The sequence below is a fragment of the Hippocampus zosterae genome, chromosome 4 (genome assembly GCF_025434085.1).
Source record: "Hippocampus zosterae strain Florida chromosome 4, ASM2543408v3, whole genome shotgun sequence".
In the NCBI taxonomy this organism is placed as follows: Eukaryota; Metazoa; Chordata; class Actinopteri; order Syngnathiformes; family Syngnathidae; genus Hippocampus; species Hippocampus zosterae.
Genome location: NC_067454.1, coordinates 16,090,352 through 16,113,112, shown reverse-complemented (window position 1 = coordinate 16,113,112; position 22,761 = coordinate 16,090,352). Strand labels below are relative to the sequence as shown.

The 22,761-nt window shown below is 40.9% G+C and overlaps 1 protein-coding gene across 9 annotated transcripts in view; it reads left to right on the top strand.

Annotated features, from left to right (window-relative positions):
- nfat5b (nuclear factor of activated T cells 5b) overlaps window positions 1-22,761 on the top strand; it is a 33,062-nt gene that overhangs the window by 5,217 nt on the left and 5,084 nt on the right. The window contains exons 2-15 of one of the 9 annotated variants that reach the window (XM_052063758.1): window positions 5,410-5,526; window positions 6,708-6,919; window positions 9,412-9,534; window positions 11,876-11,938; window positions 13,227-13,851; window positions 14,709-14,895; window positions 15,053-15,243; window positions 16,291-16,463; window positions 17,521-17,655; window positions 17,745-17,797; window positions 19,264-19,396; window positions 19,533-19,607; window positions 20,623-20,714; window positions 20,815-22,486. In XM_052063758.1, the coding sequence (XP_051919718.1) occupies window positions 13,232-13,851; window positions 14,709-14,895; window positions 15,053-15,243; window positions 16,291-16,463; window positions 17,521-17,655; window positions 17,745-17,797; window positions 19,264-19,396; window positions 19,533-19,607; window positions 20,623-20,714; window positions 20,815-22,486 (3,331 nt within the window). In that variant the 5' untranslated portion in view covers window positions 5,410-5,526; window positions 6,708-6,919; window positions 9,412-9,534; window positions 11,876-11,938; window positions 13,227-13,231. The other 8 variants (XM_052063759.1, XM_052063755.1, XM_052063756.1 and 5 more) reach the window with 8 other exon arrangements.

Genomic DNA, 22,761 nt, shown 5'->3' with positions numbered 1-22,761 from the left:
TTTGCCAATCGGCTGCAAAAAAACGAGAGCGGCTGTGGGATCTAACATCGCAGCTTTGCATTTCCCTCCACAGCAAGATGCATCTGACGTCATTAAATATTAAGTGAGGGAAATATTGGCCGTCAAGGCTCTTTCCGTTGCCAGAGGACAGGTTGCAGTTAAGGTGTCTTCGCTTCGCTCCACTCCAATATTCCTGTCCCGAAGTAAACCCTCATTCAGAGGCGCTGTTCTGCTGCGGAGACTAAGTGAGAATAGTGGAGGCTCATCTTGTGCTTTCTTGAGACGATCAAGATCCAATACAAACACCGTTGAATCAAAGTTTCCCGCAGAACTTTCGCAATAGTAAAGATTTATTTTTCTAAACATTTCCCACCATGTTGAATGTATTTGGAGAAAAGTGAATTTGAAATACAATTAGAGTGAAGATGTCTCAAAAGTGAAATGTAAGCGCAACTATTTCAATCACATCAACACAAGTTCGGGCTGGGCGTTTAAAATCGCAGAATTGTTTTTTTTTTTAGGTCACAATTTTTGTTTTTTTTCCCCCCTCTTTCCTTAAAAACAGACACAGGTTCATTTTGAATGGGAGCTTTCATTCATGTCATATTCACTCATCACAATGTTGGATAATAATTCCGAAGGAGATCGTTTTACACTAACCTTTTCATGCACCCTATAACCTGATCACATAATAATCTGTCCACTGTTGTAACCGCTGTCCCTGAAAGGGTTAAAATCTATTAAGGATGGCGTTTAAAGGGTATTGTCCTCCACATAAAAAGTGCCATTGTTAATTTGCTTTTTATTTTCATGGAAGGAGGAAAAAAAAATTCTACATGGAAATCAGATTTTTTTTTTTCTTCCTCCAAAACAGATCTGAGATGTTATTTTACGGCCATATTGCGATGCCTTCACACAGACATGTACTTGATATTGAGCCAGATGATTGTTCATTGTTTTTTTTCTTTTTCCAGCTCGACCTCATTTCTATGCACATTTGAGATCATATTTAGTTTCGGTAGAAAACCAGTTGCTTTGCAGTGCTTTGGAAAAAAAAACAATCTTGAATGAGAATACATAAAATGCTTGTTAAGCAAAGAGACTCTTCTGTTTGTGAAACACTGTTTTAGAACAGTGATAGTTCTGTAAAATCTCAATGTCAAGGACACTGAATATCTGTCCTTGGCCTTATTCCTTTAGTTGAACACCACTAAAGAAGATTTATGTTGACTTAAGATGTCTTCTGGGACTCGAGTTTTATAGCGAGATATTTCATCATGTACTAAGATATGGGATGCCTAACGGTAGTATCGATAGCTGCCATATTTCAATCCCCATTTTTTTTCCTGTCAACTGGCAGCCAAGCGAGATGTGATCTAGCAGCCCTGTGGGCATCGCAGTGCAAATCGTGACAGTTGAAATTAGAGTGTTGTGAAGTGCTATTGTTGACTTGTGAGGCGATAACCATCATCAAGATAATCCTGTTTCTGTTTTGAAAAAGGGGCAGGGTGTGTACTGTCCCACCTTCGACATACAAAATTTAGGAGGTTGCAGGATTGGGGTCCGCAAAGAGGCGCGTACTTTGTATAGGAAAAACCTCACAGTACTATCCATCCATCCATCCATCCATCCATCCATCCACCCACCTATACATTTTCTAATTCGCTTATCCTCACTAGGATCGTGGGGCTGCTGGAGCCTATCCCAGCTGTCTTCGGGCAGTAGGCGGGGGACACCCTAAACTGGTTGCCAGCCAATCGCTGGGCACACAGAGATGAACAACCATCCGCGCTCACGCTCACACCTAGGGACAATTTTGAGTGTTCAATCATGCATGTGTTTTGAATAAGGGAGGAAACTGAGAACCCGGAGAAAACCCACGCAGGCACAGGAAGAACATTCAAACTCCACACAGGAAGGTCGGAGCCGGAATCGAGCGCTCCACCTATGCACCGTGAGGTGGGCATGCTAACCAGTCGACAACCGTGCTGCCCTTCATTGTAAACCACCAAACAAAAATAGCCCCAAAAAGTATGCATTGTGGGCAACACAAAGCTGACACGTACTGAACCGTAAATCGTGAGTACCAAACTGAAAACTAAACAAACCTTGGATTTTGTGAGCCGTTTCATGACTATTGCTCTCAGTTTTTAAGTCTGCTTACTTTGCAGCTGCCAGCCTGGGGACTCATAGGAGACAGGCTACTTGAGAACTTGGACTCGTGATTCATATTCCAGTGCCAATATTTGAATCATTAATTCAAATGATTCGCTCTTGACTAGCTCAAGAGCGTGTCAACACGGACACAAGCCACGTCTGTAAACACATTCTAGTTAACAACAACTATATTTTTAAAAAATTGTGTTCAAGCTGTGTGTTACAATCTAGAGCCAACTTGGCGGTTGGACATAAATAAGTGCAGAACAGGACACATCACTGACAGGATTGCGATGGAATCACAGATGGATGTTACGAAAGCAAATTCCGAATGTGCCACCACAATAACAATAGGGAACCAGCAATTCATTCAATGCCTTCTCTTTGCTGTTTTGCACACTGTTACGTTGTAGACAATTTGACAAGCTTCAAACCTGAAGCTGCTCGCACAGGCAAACATGTACTATAGCTATTGCAACGCTGGGAAATGAAAATGAATAAAGGCAATTAAACATTGAAGTGATAATAAAAGCCGAAATTTGAACTGAACCCCAATTTTGGAAATGTGTTTGTTGGAAGCAGGGATCTACACTAACTTTTGCACAGGTAGCAGTGGTTCAACTAACCTTTTCAGTTGGTCACCGCAGCACAGACTTGTTCGCACCCTTTTTTGGGGTGGTAGAGCAGGACCATATTTGCTGATGTGTAGTTGTCTCACTTGGCATACCGTAGTTTCATGTGACCAAGGCAAGCATACATTTGTAAAATATTTTATTGTAATACAGTAATAACGTAGTTTACAACAATCAGAGGCTGACAAAACAGGTCAGTTATTGTACAGAACTTTAAAAGAAGACAAAAAAAGGAATCAATTGATATTGATTGCAGTTAAGTAAAATAGCAAAGTGATTCCCCCGATTCTTCTTGATATATTTTATGTATATGTATATGTATATGTATATGTATATATATAAATAAAAAATAATACAAGCTGATAATATGTGTGTGTGTATATATATATATATATATATATATATATATATATATATATATATATATATATATATACATACACACACACACACACACACACACAGTATATTATCAGCTTATGTCACCACAAAGGTTGAGTGTATGACAAACAGTCATACAAATATTCAATTACAAGTACCTGCCTCCTACATGGCGCGAATGATTGAAAGAATCAGCCCCAACACACATTAAAAAATAGTTTCCGCGTTTTGAGATAGCAATCGCTGAATACAAGTTAATTGTTTGAGACCCAAACAATATATATATATATATATATATATATATATATATATATATATATATATATATATATATATATATATATATATATATATATATATATATATATATATATATATAAACACACACACATTGTGGTAGTACCACTCCACGGTATTTATAATTCCAAATACACCACTGAAAATAGGCAACAGGGCAATCCCCGCTGCCAAAATCCGGTGCGGGTTGTAGGTGCCTCAGTGGATGGGATCAAGCTGAACTGGAAGCCGTCGTCCATTATAAAGCAAATAGTTCCAGTTCAATTTGATGACCGCTAATATGGCAAAATACACATCAAGATGTGGACATTTATTTATTTATTTTACTTGACACACGTTCCGTCTTCTGTATGCAGTCTTCCAGACGGACACCGAGTTGGAGCGACTTAGCTGTACGTGCCAGTAGCAGCATTAAAAGATGCACTTTCGCTGTGCGTGCGTCAGGATGATTTTTTTTTTTTACCAGCACACACTGAATTAAACAAAATGTGAGCATGTTGGGCTCTCTGTTGAGCTCTGGTTGTAAAGCACTGCTTTGTTTATTTATTTATTCATAAAGGATTTTGGAAATGCACATTTGTTTTGGTTGGACAAGCTTCGATTGTTGGGGCACTTTTGATTGTAGTGAGAATAACAACAAGCAGAAGTCACAAGTATGTGATTTTATATCTGCATGGCAGTATTTCACATACTGGTGTCATTTCATTTCAGTTTGCCAGCATAAGGACTGGAACAATTTGTCTTGGGACAGTGGATGCAATGCATGAGTTTTGTTCGTGTAACACTGGGTTATGCGAGCGTTAAAGAACTGTATTTTACTTTGAAAGGAATAATCAATTTATGAATGCACAACATTTTGTTACAGCTGTTTTTTTAAGTTCCCTCAAAATAAGATTTCGTGAGAGACCAAGAGAATTGCCTTGACTGGGGGCAGCCCGGTGGTTGACTGTTTAACACATCGGCCTCACAGTGCAGAGGTGGCAGGGTTCCTTCCTGTGTGGAGTTTGCATCTTCTCCCCGTGTCTGTGTGGGTTTTCTCTGGGTATTGCGGTTTCCTCCCACATTCCAAAATCATGCGTGACTCTAAATTGTCCATGGGTGTGAGTGTGGGTGCAGATGGTTGTTTCTCTATGTACGCCCTGCGATTGGCTGGCAACCAGTTCAGGGTGTTTTCCGCCTACTGCCCAAAGACAGCTGGGATAGGCTTGAGCATGCCCACGATCCTTGTGAGGATAAGCGCATCAGAAAATGGATGAATGGATGGATGGATGGATAGCATTGACTGATGCCATGCGAGAAACAAGCCTGAGTCACTTTGACCTCCTGTTTCCTATCATTTGATTGTACACTGTCCCCTCGTTCCTTCGCTGTTCAGTTATTGCGGACTCACTCAATCACAGATTTTCATTTGTGACAATAATTTCATCTATTGCACAGTTTAACCTCTTTTGCAGGTTTGCTTGCTATTTTGCTTCCTTCTAAGTCGGCCCAATAAATTTACAAACACAGCCAATGTCCTCAGAATCTCGTTACCCCATTGCGGGTGCGTTTTGAAATACGCACCAAGTATGCTGCTTCACTCTGACTGTTCGGAAACTCAGAACGTCGTTCAAATGTGCTTTTCAGTTATTTAGAGTGCCCTCAAAAAACTGAGCCCAGGTAGTAAACAGCCGAGTGAAGAAATAATGATCAGAGCACACTCTGCCTCTGACAGCAAACAAAGGAGGCCGAAACATTGGCAAGTAACTACGTTAAATGTTTTGTTAATGTGTCTTAAAACAGTTTACCTTAACTAGAATCCGGCGTCGCATTGTAGCCAAAGGTATAATCCTGATGGATTAATATGCCTTTTACATCCTTGTTGTTGTTTTAGTTGTGCAAAGCAAAAATAAGTTGCGATTACTATTTACACCTGAAATGCTTCTTCTTTGTCATTTTTAAGAAAAGGGAGAAGAAGACAACGAGTCAACAAAAAAGAAGCAGCAGCAACAACAAGGATTTAAAAGGTGCATTAAAACACCTTTAGCTACAACGCGACGCATGAGTCTAATTACTTAAGGTAAGCCATTTTAGGCCAAGAAAACCCCCCAAAACTTTACATTGTTGTTCACCAACGTTCTGTCGTCCTTGTCCGCTGCAGAGTCATGCACAGCTCACATCAATTTATGAATGAAGTCGAGAGCTTGGTATTTATTCTTCATTTTACATTTTCACGGTATAACAAGTGTTTAGGAGCGTGAGAACTGCGTGTGGGGCCATTTATCCTTGCCCACATAAAAATGTGTCAGAGTCCCATTGATACAACAGCAAAGAGGCCTAATCTAACAGGATCAAGATGTACAAGCATGGAATTTAACAATAAGATAAGATGAGAAAACCTTTAATAGTCTCACAATGGAGAGATTCCCACTTCACAGCAGCAAAGTTAGGAGAGGAAGAAGTAGAAGAACAAAATGAATAGGAGCTGCTGGAAAGGCAAACAGTACCACAAAGGATTGTGTCACTTGATAATTTATAGAATCACATGAATCCTTGTAAAAATACACAAAAAAATATTCTTAGACAGTATCGAGGTTGGGTCGATATTTTTAGCCATTCGGTTCTGTATGTATTATATATGTATTTATATACATATGTATTTAAAAATATATATATTTTAGATATATAACTAGAAAAAATATATACAGTATATATATATATATGTATATATATATATATACTGTATATATGTATATACAGTATATATATATATATTTTCAATAAACCTCATGTCAACACTGAAGATTGCATTGTTGCCTTGAACGGAGTGGTTTTGCATTTACTGGTACATTTTTGTGAGACTTTTAAAAGAATGTATTTATTTATTTATTTATTTGCATGGATGCTACTTTTTCAAATCTCATGTACCCCCTGAAGTGCCTTCTCGTACCACCAGGGGTACGCGTACCCCCATTTGATAACCACTGAATTAGATTATTCAATTTTGTTTCCTCACAACAGTGCATTCAACTTTTCAAGTGAACTGTGTTGCTATGGAGTCCCTGGCAGCCATCATGTAGGCTTGGCTGTAAACATTTCAGGGTTGTTGCACAAGCTTTGCTGCAGGCACCAGCCCCAATATATTGACACAGCGATATTAACTTTGTGTGTCTAATTTGCAAATTAGGCAAGATCCTCAAGATAAATCTCTATCTCAAAATTTTAAAAGCAAATGCCGATAGCTATCGTTCTGCTTGACAGAATTCTGCGAACCTGTTGGGCAAGTTGAAGTTGAAGAAGATAATTGTAGTGAACAAGTCTGGGGAGAGAGCGAGAGGTAGGTGGAGTGGAGGAGGGGTTTTAATCATCCCCCCCAAAAAACGTGCCACGCCCTAGTTGTCGGGGCTAGTAAGAGCAAGCAGCAGGAATGTGAACCGAATGAGTGGGAGTGTAAAAGTCCTGCCAGTCACATGGTGAGTGTTACCTTTTTTTTTTTTTTGCTTCATCCCGCACCTCTAACCATAACACAGCAAGACACAAGGTGCGATTATCAAATAATGACTAGCAATACTTCCATGTGATATTCTGTGTTAACCATACTGGCACCGAAGTGTATTGCGAACTACCGGTATTCTACTTAAAGCCAACAGAAGGCATATACCTGATTTTCCTCACAAGGACAACAAGCCCATGAGTGAAAATGTAAATCTGTTAAGTGAGTATAATCCTCGTGATGAAGATCATAGACAGTATTGGTCCAGTGTGGTCAGAAGTGTGCATCACTACGAGTAAATTCAAGTGGTGTTGTTTGTACACTTGGCTTGAAAGGGAGAGTGTTTTTGTCATGCGCAAATGAAGAATTGCGCTCTGTCTGCTTACAAGGAAACACATTTCAGCAGTTTTCACGCTCTCAAAACAACCTGGGCCTGTGGAAACACTTTGAACAGTCCAGCCAGTGATGCGAGACCAACGAGTGGAGGGAAGTGTACATATTTTCTGCCTGTGCGGTTGGCAATGTGTTTACAGGAAGGGCTGCCCACTTGGAGCACATGTTACTGCATGTGCAGTCTGCGAGGGAGCCCCGAGAAGACTGGAGCTATAAACAAAGATCGAAACTCGGGGAGAATGTTTTTGTATAGGAGGTGGCAGGTTCTCGGGAAGTAGGCGGCACTGCCACATTCGATCCCTGAGTATGCTGAATGAAGTTCAGAATTAAGCCCTTTTTCTGGGAATCAGCATTCCCTGCTCATCTACTCTGAGCTCCAACAGACTAGAGGGCTTTTGGAATGATGTTGCACAGACTGGTTGCAGTATTTCCCGAGTTTGGGTTCTGTATACGGCGTATACTAACAATGGGAGGGTTAAGTATCTGACCAAACCTTATGGCTCATCTGCAAGTAATTAAAACAAGCAGTCGGGAGGGAAGAGAGTCGGGCAACTTTCATGGCAGCTCTATGTTCATACAATAATATTTGGATGATGAGTCAGGCTACTAGTAAATGTGTTGATCCAAGGAATGGAGTGGACAGGGAAAAAGTGTTGGACAGCCCCGTGTTGTGTTAAGATCTGTTTTTGTTCATGCGCCTCAGTTGCTTTGACATTTTGATATGCATTTGATATCATTTCACTGGACTCAAGTGGACATCCCTAAACTCCTTATTATTTTAGCTCTCTGTAACATATTGTTTTAGAAAGGGTTGCTTATGTTAACTAGAATGGATAACACTCACTTGAGCTCAGAACAGCATCACGGTTGAACAATCCTAATTTGGGGCAGCGCTTCCATTCTTTTTAGTTTTGTTTTTTTTTTTAAACCACCATGGGTCCACTGTATTGGAACTTAACACTTGGCTGTGTGAGAGTAAATAATAATTTACCCAAACTCAAACAGGATATACAGTATAATAATAATCAAATGAGTTGAACACACCATGATATCAACAATGCTCTTAAATGGGCAACATTTACACCAGGTCTCGACAAAATATGGCCTGGGGGCCGCATCCGGTCCAGCCACAGTCTCTAACCGACCCTCACATTACCATGGCGGCCCAGTGGTTAGTGTGTTGATGTCACAGTGCAGAGGTAATTCCAGCTCCGGCCTCCCTATGTGGAGTTTGCATGTTCTTCCCGGCCAGGCCTGCGTGGGTTTTCTCCGGGTACTCCGGCTCCTCCCACATTCCAAACACATGCATGGCAACCTGATTCAACACTCTAAATTGTCGCTAGGTGTGAGTGTGAACGTGGATGGTTGTTCGTCTGAGCGTGTGCCCTGCGATTGGCTGGCAACCGGTTCAGGGTGTCCCCCGCCTACTGCCCGAAGACGGCTGGGATAGGCTTCAGCACCCCTCGCGACCCTTGTGAGGTTAAGCGAATGAAGAGAAAGTAAAATGTGAAATATGCTGTACTTTTATTTTGAAGGTTGTGTTTTGCTTTTAGGTGCAAACGTTTGGATGCTAGTTCAATCAAGTAATCAACAAGAGCTTCGACTTGTTGGCCCTCGACAAGTGTATCTGTTTCTCATTTCCCTTGCAAAATTAACTGCCGAGCCCTGATTTACACAGTACACATATCACTTCTCATATTATGCTCTTATTCTGGAAAAACAAAGTGTACCACTTCTGTTAGCGGACTTACTTAGCTTTTGATATGCATAACATTGATGATTTAACAACACGTAAAACACTTCAATCACGCATTCTGGTGCTAATGCTGGTCTGATGCTAACCATGCCTTTGTGTGACTCGCATTATCAATGACTCGCAAAACAAAATTAATAACCGCAAACACAAGCTATCTAGAACAAGTGTTTTATCAGTTCACCTCATTACAGGTGGGACCGTTTTGCCAGGATAACTGGGTAAAACTGATCAAATCGGAGAGTAATATAGTTGATTATTGGGTGTGTTGTGCTTGAATGTGCTCATAGGTTAAATCCCCCTCATACATCTTTTGTATCCCCCAGAATTAGTGTATGACCTTCTGCCCGGAGAGCTGCAGTTTTGTTCCACCATCGAGAAGAACCCATTAGCCATGAGCCAAACCAGTGGTGGAGAATCTGGGACCCCTTCAGCTGCTATACCTTCAGGTAGGATCATGATTATTTTTTTTCCTCCTTTGAGCAGGATAGATTGCATCCAATCTCACAAAAGACATGTAACTACTTTATACCATCTTTATTTCATCACCTCATGCACTATATTTAAAAACAAAACAAACAATTAAAAAAAACAACAACAAAAACCCACCAAAAAACTGTCCATCACTAATAAAATACAAATACATAATGTGTTTAGGAATGGACGTCAGTTATTCAGATTTTCCCAATTTGTGGCAGGGTTCGGTTCCCGTCCTCACAAATAGCAGGGGTTCAGTGTCCATCGTTCACCCATCAGCCAAATGAAAAAAATATTTTTCAAACACAACTCGGGTGTGCTGTTAATTCCATTATTGCTGTCCCGTAATTGCAATCTATTAACATCAACCTGTGATTCTGAACACAGCCTGGAAGGAAAAAGTTTTTCATTGTAAATGTGGCATCCCTGCATGATTGACGTTTTACAAATGCAAAACATCTATGCCTGGAGAAAACAATAGAGGCTATGTGGTTGGGGAAAAAATGGTGTTCCACTCCCCACATTCTTGTCTTTATTCTGGCATTCATGCATACATGGGTTCCACAAAAACATGTCACATGTGGTCAGAAGTAATTATACAACAGGTCAAATCAAATTTTTCCTTGAGAGAATATGCAGTATACAAGTTAAAACTTGAAGAACATTTCAGATTTCACACGCTTTTGTCGACTTCATGGGCCATTTGATGTTCACTTAGCAACTATTTGCATAACGCATAGTTTAAAGTATTGAATAAAACTAATAATCATAAATCACATTTGAAAACATGAGACTTGTTTTGCTACAGAAATTTAAAAATAATTGTAGATTATTTTAGCAAAGTGCTACTCCTAGAGGCAAATACAGTCATGCAGATAACATAGAGCACAAGCATAAAGTGTGTTATTTTATTCCCCAAGTCTAAATCACCTGACTGGATCTTGCAAAAATCACTCCGAGCAGAAAGGCCACAGTGCACACAAGCGAGCAGAGGGGCAAACACTTGAGAGTCTCTTGTTTGAGGAAACAGATGCCTCTTCACTCACTATTTCAAAACACACTAGGTGTCAAAGTCAATGCCCTTGAAAAAAATGACTTGGATTCTGGCGTTTTAATGCAGAGTTGCCAAGAAAGACTAATAAAAGGAAAAGAGAACAATAAAAACGCATTCCTCTGTAGCCGAGCGTGATCCTGTAAAACCAGTATTTTTTTTTTATTTGAACATTATTTCTCATTCAGTCACTGTATTCAAGTTTCAGTAAAATTGTGCTTTTCATTCACAAATGTGATCTAAGTCCCATTAGACTGAACTTGATAAGCAGTTGAAAATGAATGGATAATGTATCATTCTGCTTTCAGTGATGCAAGACAGCTGAAGGCTCACTTGCATCTTTATTTTGGTCCTGTATTCAATATTTTTGGGTCTGAAATATTTCAGTGGTTTTCCAAGCAATGTCAAATACCGGTTCAGCCTGATTGTGAACTAGCAATATTTGGTTGTTCTGACGTGACTGACTTTCATCAGAAGCAAGCTCCTAAATTTGGCATGGAAATTGATATTATTAAATTGGAAATCTCCACAAGCCGCATGCTTCAAAACACAGCTGAATGAAATGAATCATTATGTCAGGATGAAACAAATTAGTTTCAATAAAATTATTTTAGCATTTTACAAGAGTATGACAAGGTTTCTTGACTTGACTCATTCACACAATGACTAATTCAGTTTATAAGCTCTGACGCTTGTGTGTGTGTGTGTGTGCGCACAATAATCCGACTATTATTGTTGTTGTTTTTTTGTCCCTTTTGTTATGTCCTTGTTCTGTTACATTGGGGGCAAATGAAATCGTAAATATAGCTGCCCAGAAAGTGATCCAGTATGAGTGTGACTTCAGACAGTTTCATTGGTTCACAGTGACATGTTTGGTCATCTCATTGGTCAGATGTGACGACACTATCGGTAAATGTTTTAGTGGCATGCAGCTCGTTCATAAAAATGAATAAATCGCACTTAAATGTTGCATTCAGGGAGCTTTCAAAACGTCGGGAATTTACACGCACACACACACACACACACACACCCCTGTTCAACATGTGAAGACAGTAGTTTATCAATTATGTAGATTGTTTTTTATCGCCCTAACTGCAAATTAACCCCCACTTGTTTCTAAATTACAGTGTGGAGGCCTGTTGAAGAGACTTTTTTTTTTTTAAAGAAAACAAAACATTTTGTGTTTTGGTTCATCAGAAACTTGACTTTTTTTTCTGTTCACTTTCAGCTGTTATTTCTCATTTGCTGTCTTTTTATTCCAGGAAGTTCCCTCTGAAGCAGGGAGGGTCTGCATGTAAAATGGTCTGCAGTTCTCTGCTTCATAGGTCAGAATTATTTTATTTTGTCTATGTGGCTACGTTCAGTCTCAACCAGGCAAAGCAATATTTTTTAACCTAAATTCAAGCTCAGATGACTGGCATGCCACATTTTGCCCATTTTGAACCGCCTTCATCATATTGTGATGAAAAATGATTCTCTAGTTCTAAATGGATGCGTTTTTTTCCCAAAATATTTCCACTTTTATTTCATATATATTGAAAAGTGGGGTTTATATATACAGTGTGTGTGTGTGTGTGTGTGTGTGTGTGTGTGTGTGTGTGTGTGTGTATATATTCATTTCAGTAATACTTTAATTGTTTTTCTTTTTTTCAGCCACATCATTAAATATCACGACGGGCAGTTGTTTGTATTTGTATGCCATTTACCTATACATGATAACGTCACTGGGAGGCAGTGGAATTTGGCAGGGATGGTGGGCTTATTGTATACTATTGGTCTGAGTAGACACAAGGGGAGTAGTAAGTGTCTTTAGAGTCTGCGACTTTTGCAATAATATGGGGAATTGCCATTGCAGGTAAACGATAACATCATGTTCCATTTACCATGTTTATCTTAACGTGAGCCAAACGCTTCCATGACATTAATTTGCAAGAAGCGATGCACCAACATCACATTTCTTTTCTGATAATGCAATTATATCTTGCAATTGAAAATGAGTTGTATTTGAATGAGACATTTTTTCAAAAATAAAAAACACATTTTTTACTGAACATGTACACTGTCAAATTGGATTCAAATATGAATGTTGTTGGAATGTTAGTTAGAATAGCAGATGATCAAAAATTCTTCAAGTTAATTACATCAAAGCATCCAATCAACAGAAGTCATCGCAATATACATAAAAGACGCTTCACTGGTTTGAAAAAAAAAACAACCAAAAAAAGATACTATATCAAAGAAGATTGCGTATAAGCTACAGTGGTGCCTTGTGATACAAGTTTAACTTGTCCCGTGACCATGCTCGTCTGAAATAATCTTATCTCCTTGAAATGAATGAAAATGCCATTAATTATTCTAGCCTTACACCCCCAAAAAAACAAAAAACCCTTCTTTGAGTTATGTCAACTGCTCAAAAACATGTGAGTTTATTACCACCTTTCAAAGCAAAAAGTAAATAAATAAATAAATGTTCTATCAAATGATGGCTCTTATCTGAAAAACTTGTAAATCAAGTCACTCGTATCTCAAGGCACCGGAGTACTAAGTTCTGAAATGGAACAAATTGGCAGCATTACATGAAATGATATTAATTTCCAATTATTTGCACCGTAGATGGCATGCCCTGCTCTATGACCATGGATGGCCCCCGCAGTGCTTTTTCCACCTCTTCCAGTTCGACCCAACAATGCAGTTCTTCAGCCAGTGACCCTGCTCGCTGTGGCAATGTCGGCCCAGAGGACATCAGAACTTGCAGAGCTGTACCAGAGAGCTTTGGCGCTGAAGGTGGGAGTTCCAATGGCAATGGTGGTGGTCATTGCCTGCCCGCCGCTGAGGTTGGGGGAGGGTTAGGTGCGACATCCCAGGAAGATCAGCCCCATCAACACATGATGCCCCCGAAGCGCCGCACCGAACTGAACATTTCTCCGCCTCCGCAAGACTTACTTAGCGATAGTCACATGTCCTGTCAAGCTGAAACATCGTTGGACTCGGAGCACAGCAACAGCATCTGGATGGAAGACTCTCTCTCCAACTTCAGTATCATGAGCACAAACTCCTACAACGACAACACAGAGGTGCCACGAAAGTCACGGAAACGAACCCCACGACAAAGGCCGGGGCTCAAATCTTTGCTTACCAATGAAGCCAGCATGGATGTTTTTGATGCGGACAGTGCCAAAGCACCACACTTTGTCTTTTCTCAGCTCGGCACGGACAACAAGACTGCACAAAAAGGAAGGTTTGTACAACCGTCAATGTGGTGTCAGTGACAACAACCCCTTGGGCAAGATCGTGAGGAGAAGGCCACCGAACTCATCCGTGCTCTCACTAAAGTTATTCAGTGCTGCACCCAGTGACTGAAACACAACCATAAACAGTAGGAACTAACTACTGTTGCCAACTGTGAATTACGGTTGCTCTCTCAAAGGCCAAGGATAAGCAGTGCCGATTAAATAAACAGATACAATTCACTGGCTTGATTAGAGGCGTCAACATTGCTTAGTGAACTATGGCAACTGTGAAGCACTTTGACGAATGATTGTTTCTAGGTAGGTAGATACTTTATTGATCCTGTAGGAAATTCTGGTGAGAAAACAAAGGCAATGTTGTCAGCCTTGGCCATTCTCCAGACCGCAATCAGCTGATCTTTGGAGTGCATGACTCTGGGTCTCAAGAAAATAAAGTAAGCCCAACCAATTTGGGCTAAATTAAGTTCAATGTAATATTGAAAAGTTTAGCAAATACAATTTTCTTCGCTTACTGACCGACTTTTTGGTCAGTCGCTACCCTTTATTCTTTATCCATGATAAAGAATTTAGTTAGTTTCTCGATTCACACAGCGCTTAAGATGTGTAGCCCACATGTTTACACATCATTGTTTCTTGAAATATGAAAAGCTGAAGTGATTAAGCCACAAATGTGTTTGCCTTACTGTTGTAATCTGATTTATGACTTGCTATGACCCTAGTGAGGATAAGAGGTTGCATGTTGTATTCTCCTTTAAATGTTCAGACATGAAACAAGAGGCCAGAGGAAATAGTGAAGAACTTGTGGGTCCTCTGTCAACCTTTCTTTTTTTTCCGTTCTCCTCCACAGTCCACAAGAAAATGCTCGGGTGCCTCATCAAAAAGGAGTTCTTTCCATGCAATACCCATCTAAGAGTGAACAGAAGGAGCTGAAGATCCTTGTTCAGCCGGAGCCCCAGCACCGGGCTCGCTATCTGACGGAGGGCAGCAGAGGGTCTGTGAAGGACCGCACTCAGCAGGGCTTCCCTACCGTAAAGGTCAATCTTACTGAAAACGTATTTTGTTGCACGCTGTTGCCATGGCAATGCATCATTTGCAAGGCAAAGAGATGCTGTTTTTGAAGATTTAAACCTAGGCAAAAAGTCATATAACTGTACATGAAAATTGTTGTATGACATACTGTATGTTTTACAGCTGGAGGGTGTGAATGAGCCAGTCATATTGCAAGTTTTTGTGGGAATCGATGCTGAGCGGGTGAGGCCCCATGGATTTTACCAAGCTTGCAGAGTGACCGGCCGCAATACCACAGCCTGCAAAGAGGTGGACATTGGGGGCACAACTGTCATTGAAGTCCCCTTGGACCCCAGCACCCACATGACCTTAGCGTATGTACTTTGTTGTTTGGGTGAGCACGCTGAGCAGTCGTGTGCACAAAATAGGACTCTTATGGATTTGATCAAGTATCAAGTATCAAGTACAACTTTATTGTCAAATGTGCTGTTTGTGCAACATACAGCACAGATGAAATTTCCTCCCTCTTAAACAGACAACAGACAACAAGAGGAGCCGCTGCGGGTTATTGTCAAACCCCTTGAAGTTCTCACTTCATGGCAAAGAAAATAATGGAATAGAAGGGTATCATGCATAAATCATTTTGTGAGTAACTTCACTCATGATGTTGCATGTGTACAGCATACATTTATGGCTTTAACTAGGTAACTCAGTTCATGTTTTTCGGCATGTTTTTGTGGTTGAAAATTCCTCTTTGTTGAATAATTTAAAAAAAACTAAAAACTAAAGACTGGCTGGCAACTGGTTCTGGGTGTCCCTCGCCTACTGCCCGAAGACAGCTTGGATAAGATATCCTTTATCCTTTATTTGTCCCACACTGGGGAAATTTACAGCCTCCAGCAGCAAGAATGTAGGTAGAAAGAAGAAAGAACAAAAAAAAACAACAAACACCGTTCAATTAAGTGCAATATAAACACAAAATGGATCAATCGCACTGCTATTTACAATTGTCTTTCACATCATTTAATAATAATTATTATTATTATTGTTGTTGGATAGGCTCCAGCACTCCCCGTGACCCTTGCTAGGATAAAGCGGTTCAAGAAAATGGATGGATAAAGGACAAAATATTCTAAAGTCTGTGCCTGTAATTAATAGCTTTGTTGTTGTAAGTGTTAAAGGACCACAAAAAGTGCATTCATGATATTTCTATATAGTTTTTCAAGTAACTCACAGATTAATTATAAAAAAATTAATACATTCTGCCAAAAATGTGAATTGTTAACTGCCTACAAAAGTACACATTGGTCGAGCTCAAAGCACATTATTTGCAATTTCACCAACAATCAAACGGTTCAATTTGCAAATGTTTTTACTGAAGCTGCATACTTTCCCCAAGCTGACACTGAGTCTTTCTGCAGTGTGGATTGTGTTGGCATCTTGAAACTCCGAAATGCCGATGTGGAGGCTCGCATCGGCGTGGCAGGGTCAAAGAAGAAGAGTACGCGTGCTCGGCTTGTGTTTCGGGTCAACATCCCACGTCCAGATGGTTCAGTGCTCACTCTCCAAACGCTGTCATCTTCCATACTTTGCAGTAAGTGAAGCTGTTCGTTTCCATTCGTTGTGGATAGAACATAATGAAGGTTGATAGGTAAATGTCACACAAAATAGTTAAGCGCCTCACGTCTTTTCTTGTCTTTACTTGGTGAAGCCCCATCAAAAGTTTAATGCGGTCTTAGGTCTGAACAGAAGGTTCTGTATTTTTTGATGTAAGCTTCAGAAGACATTGTGTAAAATCCTTTCATTGGGTCATGTGTGATCATGCAAACAGTGTAAGGATGTGGGGGGCTTTCTAAACAGGAAAGACGGTTACGGTCGGAGGAAAGTTAATTTGGTAGAACTGACATGGGAGAAATAAAAGGAAAGACATAACAATAGAAGTGTGATGCCATTCACACTGATCCACCATGCCGGAGTACGGTCTCTGTTCACATTAATGGTGCACAAATACACAGATGTACAGCACATGTATGTTTCAGTAATAAAAAAATGTTTTGAAATGTTTTGAATGTTTATATATATAGTATAGTATCTAGCATGTTGAAACATCTCCTTTGAGAAAGAACCATTGTTTAAGCTATGCGGTATGTCAACATGAAATCTTATCTATTCCTTTTTAACAGGTTTACCGTACAGTACAATCCCTCTCAAACTGTACTATCCGGTTTGAGGAAAGGTAAACTGTCACGTCTATATTTGGCTAAATTTTGTCATCAATAAATCATGCTTTACAAACTGGCTTCAAACTTTTTTTTATTAACTCGGTGCACGGTGGCCGCTAACTTAAAATTTTAAGGCATATGCAGAAACACTGCAACACACTATAAATTGACTTGCAAAAAAATATTCACGTTTCCTATAATTTTCACTGAATAAATACTTTGCAAATAAGCACAGAAACAAGCTTTTAAATTCACATTTCACTGCGCTTGTTTTGGCACATCAACATAATACGTTATGCAGCTTAAATAATAAAAATGTAAATGCAATGTTTAGGCATGGAGGGCCGGTGTTATCAGCAAATTTTGCGCCGCACAGGCTGAATCTGATTCTCAGAAATGTAGTATTGTTTATACCCGCTCTGTCAACAGCTCAGCCGGCTGGGGTGCCCGAGATTCTGAAGAAATCACTGCACAGTTGCTCAGTGAGGGGCGGAGAAGAGCTCTTCATCATTGGCAAGAATTTTCTCAAAGACGCAAAAGTCATATTTCAAGAGAATGTCTCTGGTAAGAAACGACACCTGTTTTTAAATGAAACTAGATTCGGATTGCTTTTCTGACAACATTTCCAATTCAAGAACTATCTTCTTTTTCAGATGAAACCTCGTGGAAGACAGAGGCGGAAATTGATATGGAATTGTTTCACCAGGTTAGATTTCATTTTCCTGGTTTTATTTGAGGCAAGTGATTTGTGGCGGCCATTAATAAGATAAGTCAAAGCCACTTGAGGTTTGTGTGGTGATTTAGATGTAATCATCTTATATGGCTGCTGCATGGTTCAAAGGTTTGAGTGGTCTCTTTGTATCGTGACCTAAATACGCAGTCTCGGAGGTGTGACAATTTTGACCGTTGCTCTTGTAAACAAAGCGGTCCAAAGGAACAAAATGTATGAATCTTTAGCTATGCACCGCGAAACAGCTTTTATTTAACAAGCTAATCCTAGTGAGATCAACATCGTTTTTAAAGCTAACAAACATTAACGCGCGTGATAAGAAGGACAACTATTTTCAGCCTGTCTAAGCAATCAAAGGAATCGGATCGATGGTGCACACTCACTTTTATTGACTTGTGTGACTTGATTTTGTGTGATAGGGCTGATAGAGCCTAATTCGAATATTCATCCATTCTTCCTACAATGTTGAGAAATATTTACTGGCAAAAATTTCTGCATCGCTTACGTTTTGTTTTGCTCAAAGCTAATGCAAGTAAATGTATCTGTACTTTACTTTCATCAAGCACATTTGGATCATGACAAATGGTTTTTAATCATTCAAGATGCACCAATAATCTGCAATCGAATCGTAGACCGCTAAATTGAAATCAAATCATGAAGTTGTTCCACTCAAACTTGGGGTGAACAGTTTACAGGTAACATGACATTTTATACTATATCATTCCATTCCCTGTTCAGAACATGTTTCCATTTTTTTGGCCTTTTTTAAAAATTGCAACAGAAAGCTGCTTGAAGTAAATTTTATCTGATGAAATTAGTCATTTTGAATGTTAAAAGAAGAGCAGCAATAGCAGGAAACCATCAATGAAGTGCAATTGTTGCTCTGAGGCTTCGAATAAAACACAACGATGAGTAAGTGGTCCCGCATTGGCTGAAGTGGATTGTGTGGTATGACAATAAAGGATTTCCTCAGAATTCATGACCGACCTTGAAAATATTTCCTGTCTCCACACTAGTGGTGAATAATTTTAATTGAAATCTCTTCTTTTTTTTCTGCACTCCTACCTGACCCGGAATCAGTTGTTTGTACTAAAATCTCTCACAAGCCACGCTCACCAACCTGAAGTGGCATGCTACTGATTAATAGTCACGCACACCAATCAGCTCCGAATTGCAGTCGCAATGTCTGTCAGAAAAATCTCAATTCAATTTTTTTCCTGAAATCGTTCAGGCCTACTTTGTTCCCTTCCTGGAAAGCAATTTTATCTTAAGGTATTGTACAAATGACTAGCTTTACTGTTCAAACAGAATATCAAGAAGGCATTGATAGAGAATATCAGTACGGTGACATACTTACTGTGTGAATGTAGAATTAAAGTTACTCATGTATTTATTGATCCGTTCATTTTTTTCTTCTTCTTGACTTCATGTTATGCCCAAAGAATCATTTGATCGTGAAGGTTCCACCTTACCAGAACCAAAGCATCACCTCTGCTGTGTGTGTGGGGATCTATGTGGTCACCGTCGCTGGCAGATCCCATGATGTTCAACAGTTTACTTACAATCCAGATGCAGGTCGGTTTGTGTCTCTTTCTTGCGCAGTACAATCACTTCACTTTATGAAGGGTGAGCCGAAAAGGTCATCATCTCTTTCGAGCTCGCAGTGCAATTTCCTAGTCATGTGTAAATGTGTAACTGTATTCTCTTGCAGGAAAAAATGAAGTTTCTGTGAAGAAAGAGACAGCGTCTCCAGTAAAGACATGTCCCTTTGACGATCAAAGTAAAGGTTCTTTCTTTGTTCACTCATTTTATTATCAAATGTTAGTCACAGTTTACTACTGTTAACAATAAGACAAAAATAGACTCTTAATTTTAATATAGTACATGCCAAGGGGCAAGTAAAAAAACTAACAAAACTCCTGCACTGTATTATAAATACACAATAATCTGTGAAATGCTTCATGACAAACTTTTGGTTATTCAGAGTGGCCCAAAAAAAGGTGTGCCGGAGCCCATTGCTTCAGTCGGTACTGATGGAAACAGTAGAAGCACGAGTTGCTGTTTCATTTACAACATACGCTGTGCTTGGAAATTCGTGGGAGGAGGGCACTCTTTGCCCGAAACGACACAAGCACTCTCAGAGTGGTGTTAGGACATCAGAGTGAAGTTCCAAACGCATCCTGAGTTGAAAACCTCCGCTTCTAACTATGGAAAAGTTGGCTTACCTCAACTAGAATCCTGTGTCACTTTGTGACCAAAGAAAGCTTCTCTGTTGACAATGGTGCCATGTTATTTTGGTTCAATCAAAAAATAATACAGGAGAGTATGTTATACGTGGAGCCTCCATATCTGATACTCAGTCGCAGTTTTTCTGTCGTAGTGCGTCGGCCCATGTGGGATGATCACTCGCTTGATCTCGCCAAGTGTAATCTCTTTTGTGATGGTCAACTTCAGTCACTTTCAGTTACATAGCTCAGTGTGCAGGTGACTGTGAATGTGGGAACAAACAGTTATGGGGCTGATGGTCCTCTGTGATGATGGCTGCTGTGGAGGTCCCGTCAAATGAAAACCAGGCAGTCGGCAGAAAGAATGAATGCAACTCATCTTTTGTGTACACGTTCATGTGGCGGTCTCGTAAGGTTATGCATAACTCAAGCACAGCTCAAATCCTGTCTTTTTTGTGTGTTTAGTTTAAATTGTATCGCTCAAGGGATATTTGAATTAAGGACTGCGTTTCAAACATGGGTGTTTATTTTAAGAACAACTAACAGTAAATTGGTGGTTAATACATCTTGTTACAGTTCTGAGGCCCTGTATGTTGCCTCAAGTCAAGAAAGAAGAAGTCACGCCAATGGAGGTCACCAACAACCTCCAAACCACTGGGGTGTTCAAGGTAATTGATTATAACCTAGTGACTAGATTTTTTTTCCTTAATGCATTACGTACAAACAATGAATTACGTTAATGTTTTAACTTGTCATTGATACTGCCAGCAGATGCTGGACCTCTGTCCAGGCCAGCAGAACCCAGAAATGTCTACGGGCCATCTAAATAACAACAGAGAATTTTCCAACGCATTACCACAGTCCTCAGGCGACCCCGACAAGAGCCAGGGCCCAGTTTTTACCAACACAGAGGCCCTAACTACAATCCAGCCAATAGTGGGTCTTGGACAGGAGAGGCAAGTCAGCAACTCTGGGTCTACGGTGAGGCCATGTGGTGATCCTGGACCTCAGCTGCCCATGTTCCCTTCAGACGAAGTGGCCCAGTTAGAGGAGGCAGTAAGACAGCTTAAGCCCGAAGCGTTTGGTTTGCCACTTCAGTCCGACAACTCAATGGCCAACCAACAGCACCATATGCAGCGCCAGCAGATCCAAAACCAGCAACTTCAGCAGCAACAGCAGCAAATTCATCAGCAGCAACTGCAGCAGCAGCAGCAGCAGCAGGTGCTGGAGAATCTGCAGCAGCAGATATTCCAATCACAAATTCAAATGCAGTGCGTGAATGTGGAGCAGCAGGGCTCCTCACAAGGTGCTCTGCCAAACCAGGGATCACTTTTCCAACAGGCTCAGCAGCAGCAGCAGCACCAGCAGCAACAGCAACAACAAACGTCTCTCTTTCAGCAGACCACTGATCTGCTCTCTATTCAGACCAACTTCCTCCAGCAGACACCCTCACACTCCTCACCACCAGCATTCCACAATCCCAGTCCCTTGGCTGAAGCGCATGATCCCCAGGGCGGTCTGTTTCATAGCCAGAACGCCTCCCACACTCCAGAGCAGGCGCAGGCTGTGCTCTTCCAAAACCCCATGACAGTTTTGGCCTCCCCTGACCAGCAACCTTCAACCCCTATTCTTTTCCTCCCCCAGACGTCTCTTTCAGGTCAGCTTCCGACCAATAGTAGCCAACAGCAGCAATTGGCCTTTCTCAGTGCTCTACAAACACCTGCACCCGGACAACAATCGGTGTTTCAGGCTCAAGCTCAGACTCAGCTCTCTCCAATTCAGCAAGGAGCACCGATGGAGCGACAGCAGCCTTCCCAGCCTCAGCCCCTCACTCAGCCAAATCAACAGCATTGTTTGTTTCAGAACCTCTCTCAGCATCCACCTGCAAATGCGCTGCCTCCAGCTCAACAACAGCCAGCTGGGCTACTCTTCTGTAACAACCCCCTGCCCACCACAGACCAGACATCCAACATCCTCTTCGACAATCAGGGGCAGATGCCTCCTTTGACCAGCAGTAGTCTAGTTTCCCGAGAGCCCGAGAACACTTCGCTGCTTTTCTCACAGGCCAGCATGGTGACGGTAAACCAACAAGTCCGCCCTGAGCCCATGGCCTTAGGTAACCCTAATGACGCACGCCAGCAAGTCTTATATCAGGCTCAGCAACCAATGCAACTTGGAAACACCACAAACAGTGGGCAAGAGCGGTCTGTGGGGCTCTTCATGCGTCCGCCGAACATGGCCTCTCTCCAAGGCGGATTGTCTCAGGAGCTTGCACAGTCTGCCATGTTTGCTTCACCCAATGGTGTGGCGAGCCTCCAGACAACCACTTCATCTCCTGTTCAGCAGCCAGGGACTCTGTTTCAGTCTGCAGTTGGTGGGACCATCGGTCAGCCCAGCCAGGCTGAAGAATCCGAACTCTTCCTTTTTGGAATTCAAAATGGTGAGCGATTTGATCGCCATATTTAAAACCGTTTTACCTTTTCTAACCACTTAATAATCCAAAATAGAACAGACTTTAGATGAATTGGTTCATCCCCACATTTTAAAAAATAGGATTGGGCAACTTTCTTAAAATAAAGCCTTTCCTCGACCAAGCCGTACAGTCAGTTTATGCTGCACTCTGAAGGTGGCTACAGATAAAACTTTGAGTGGCTGAGTGGCTCCTTATCTTCTAACAAACAGCTTCCTGCCAAGAACAGAGAGCCCAAAATGTCC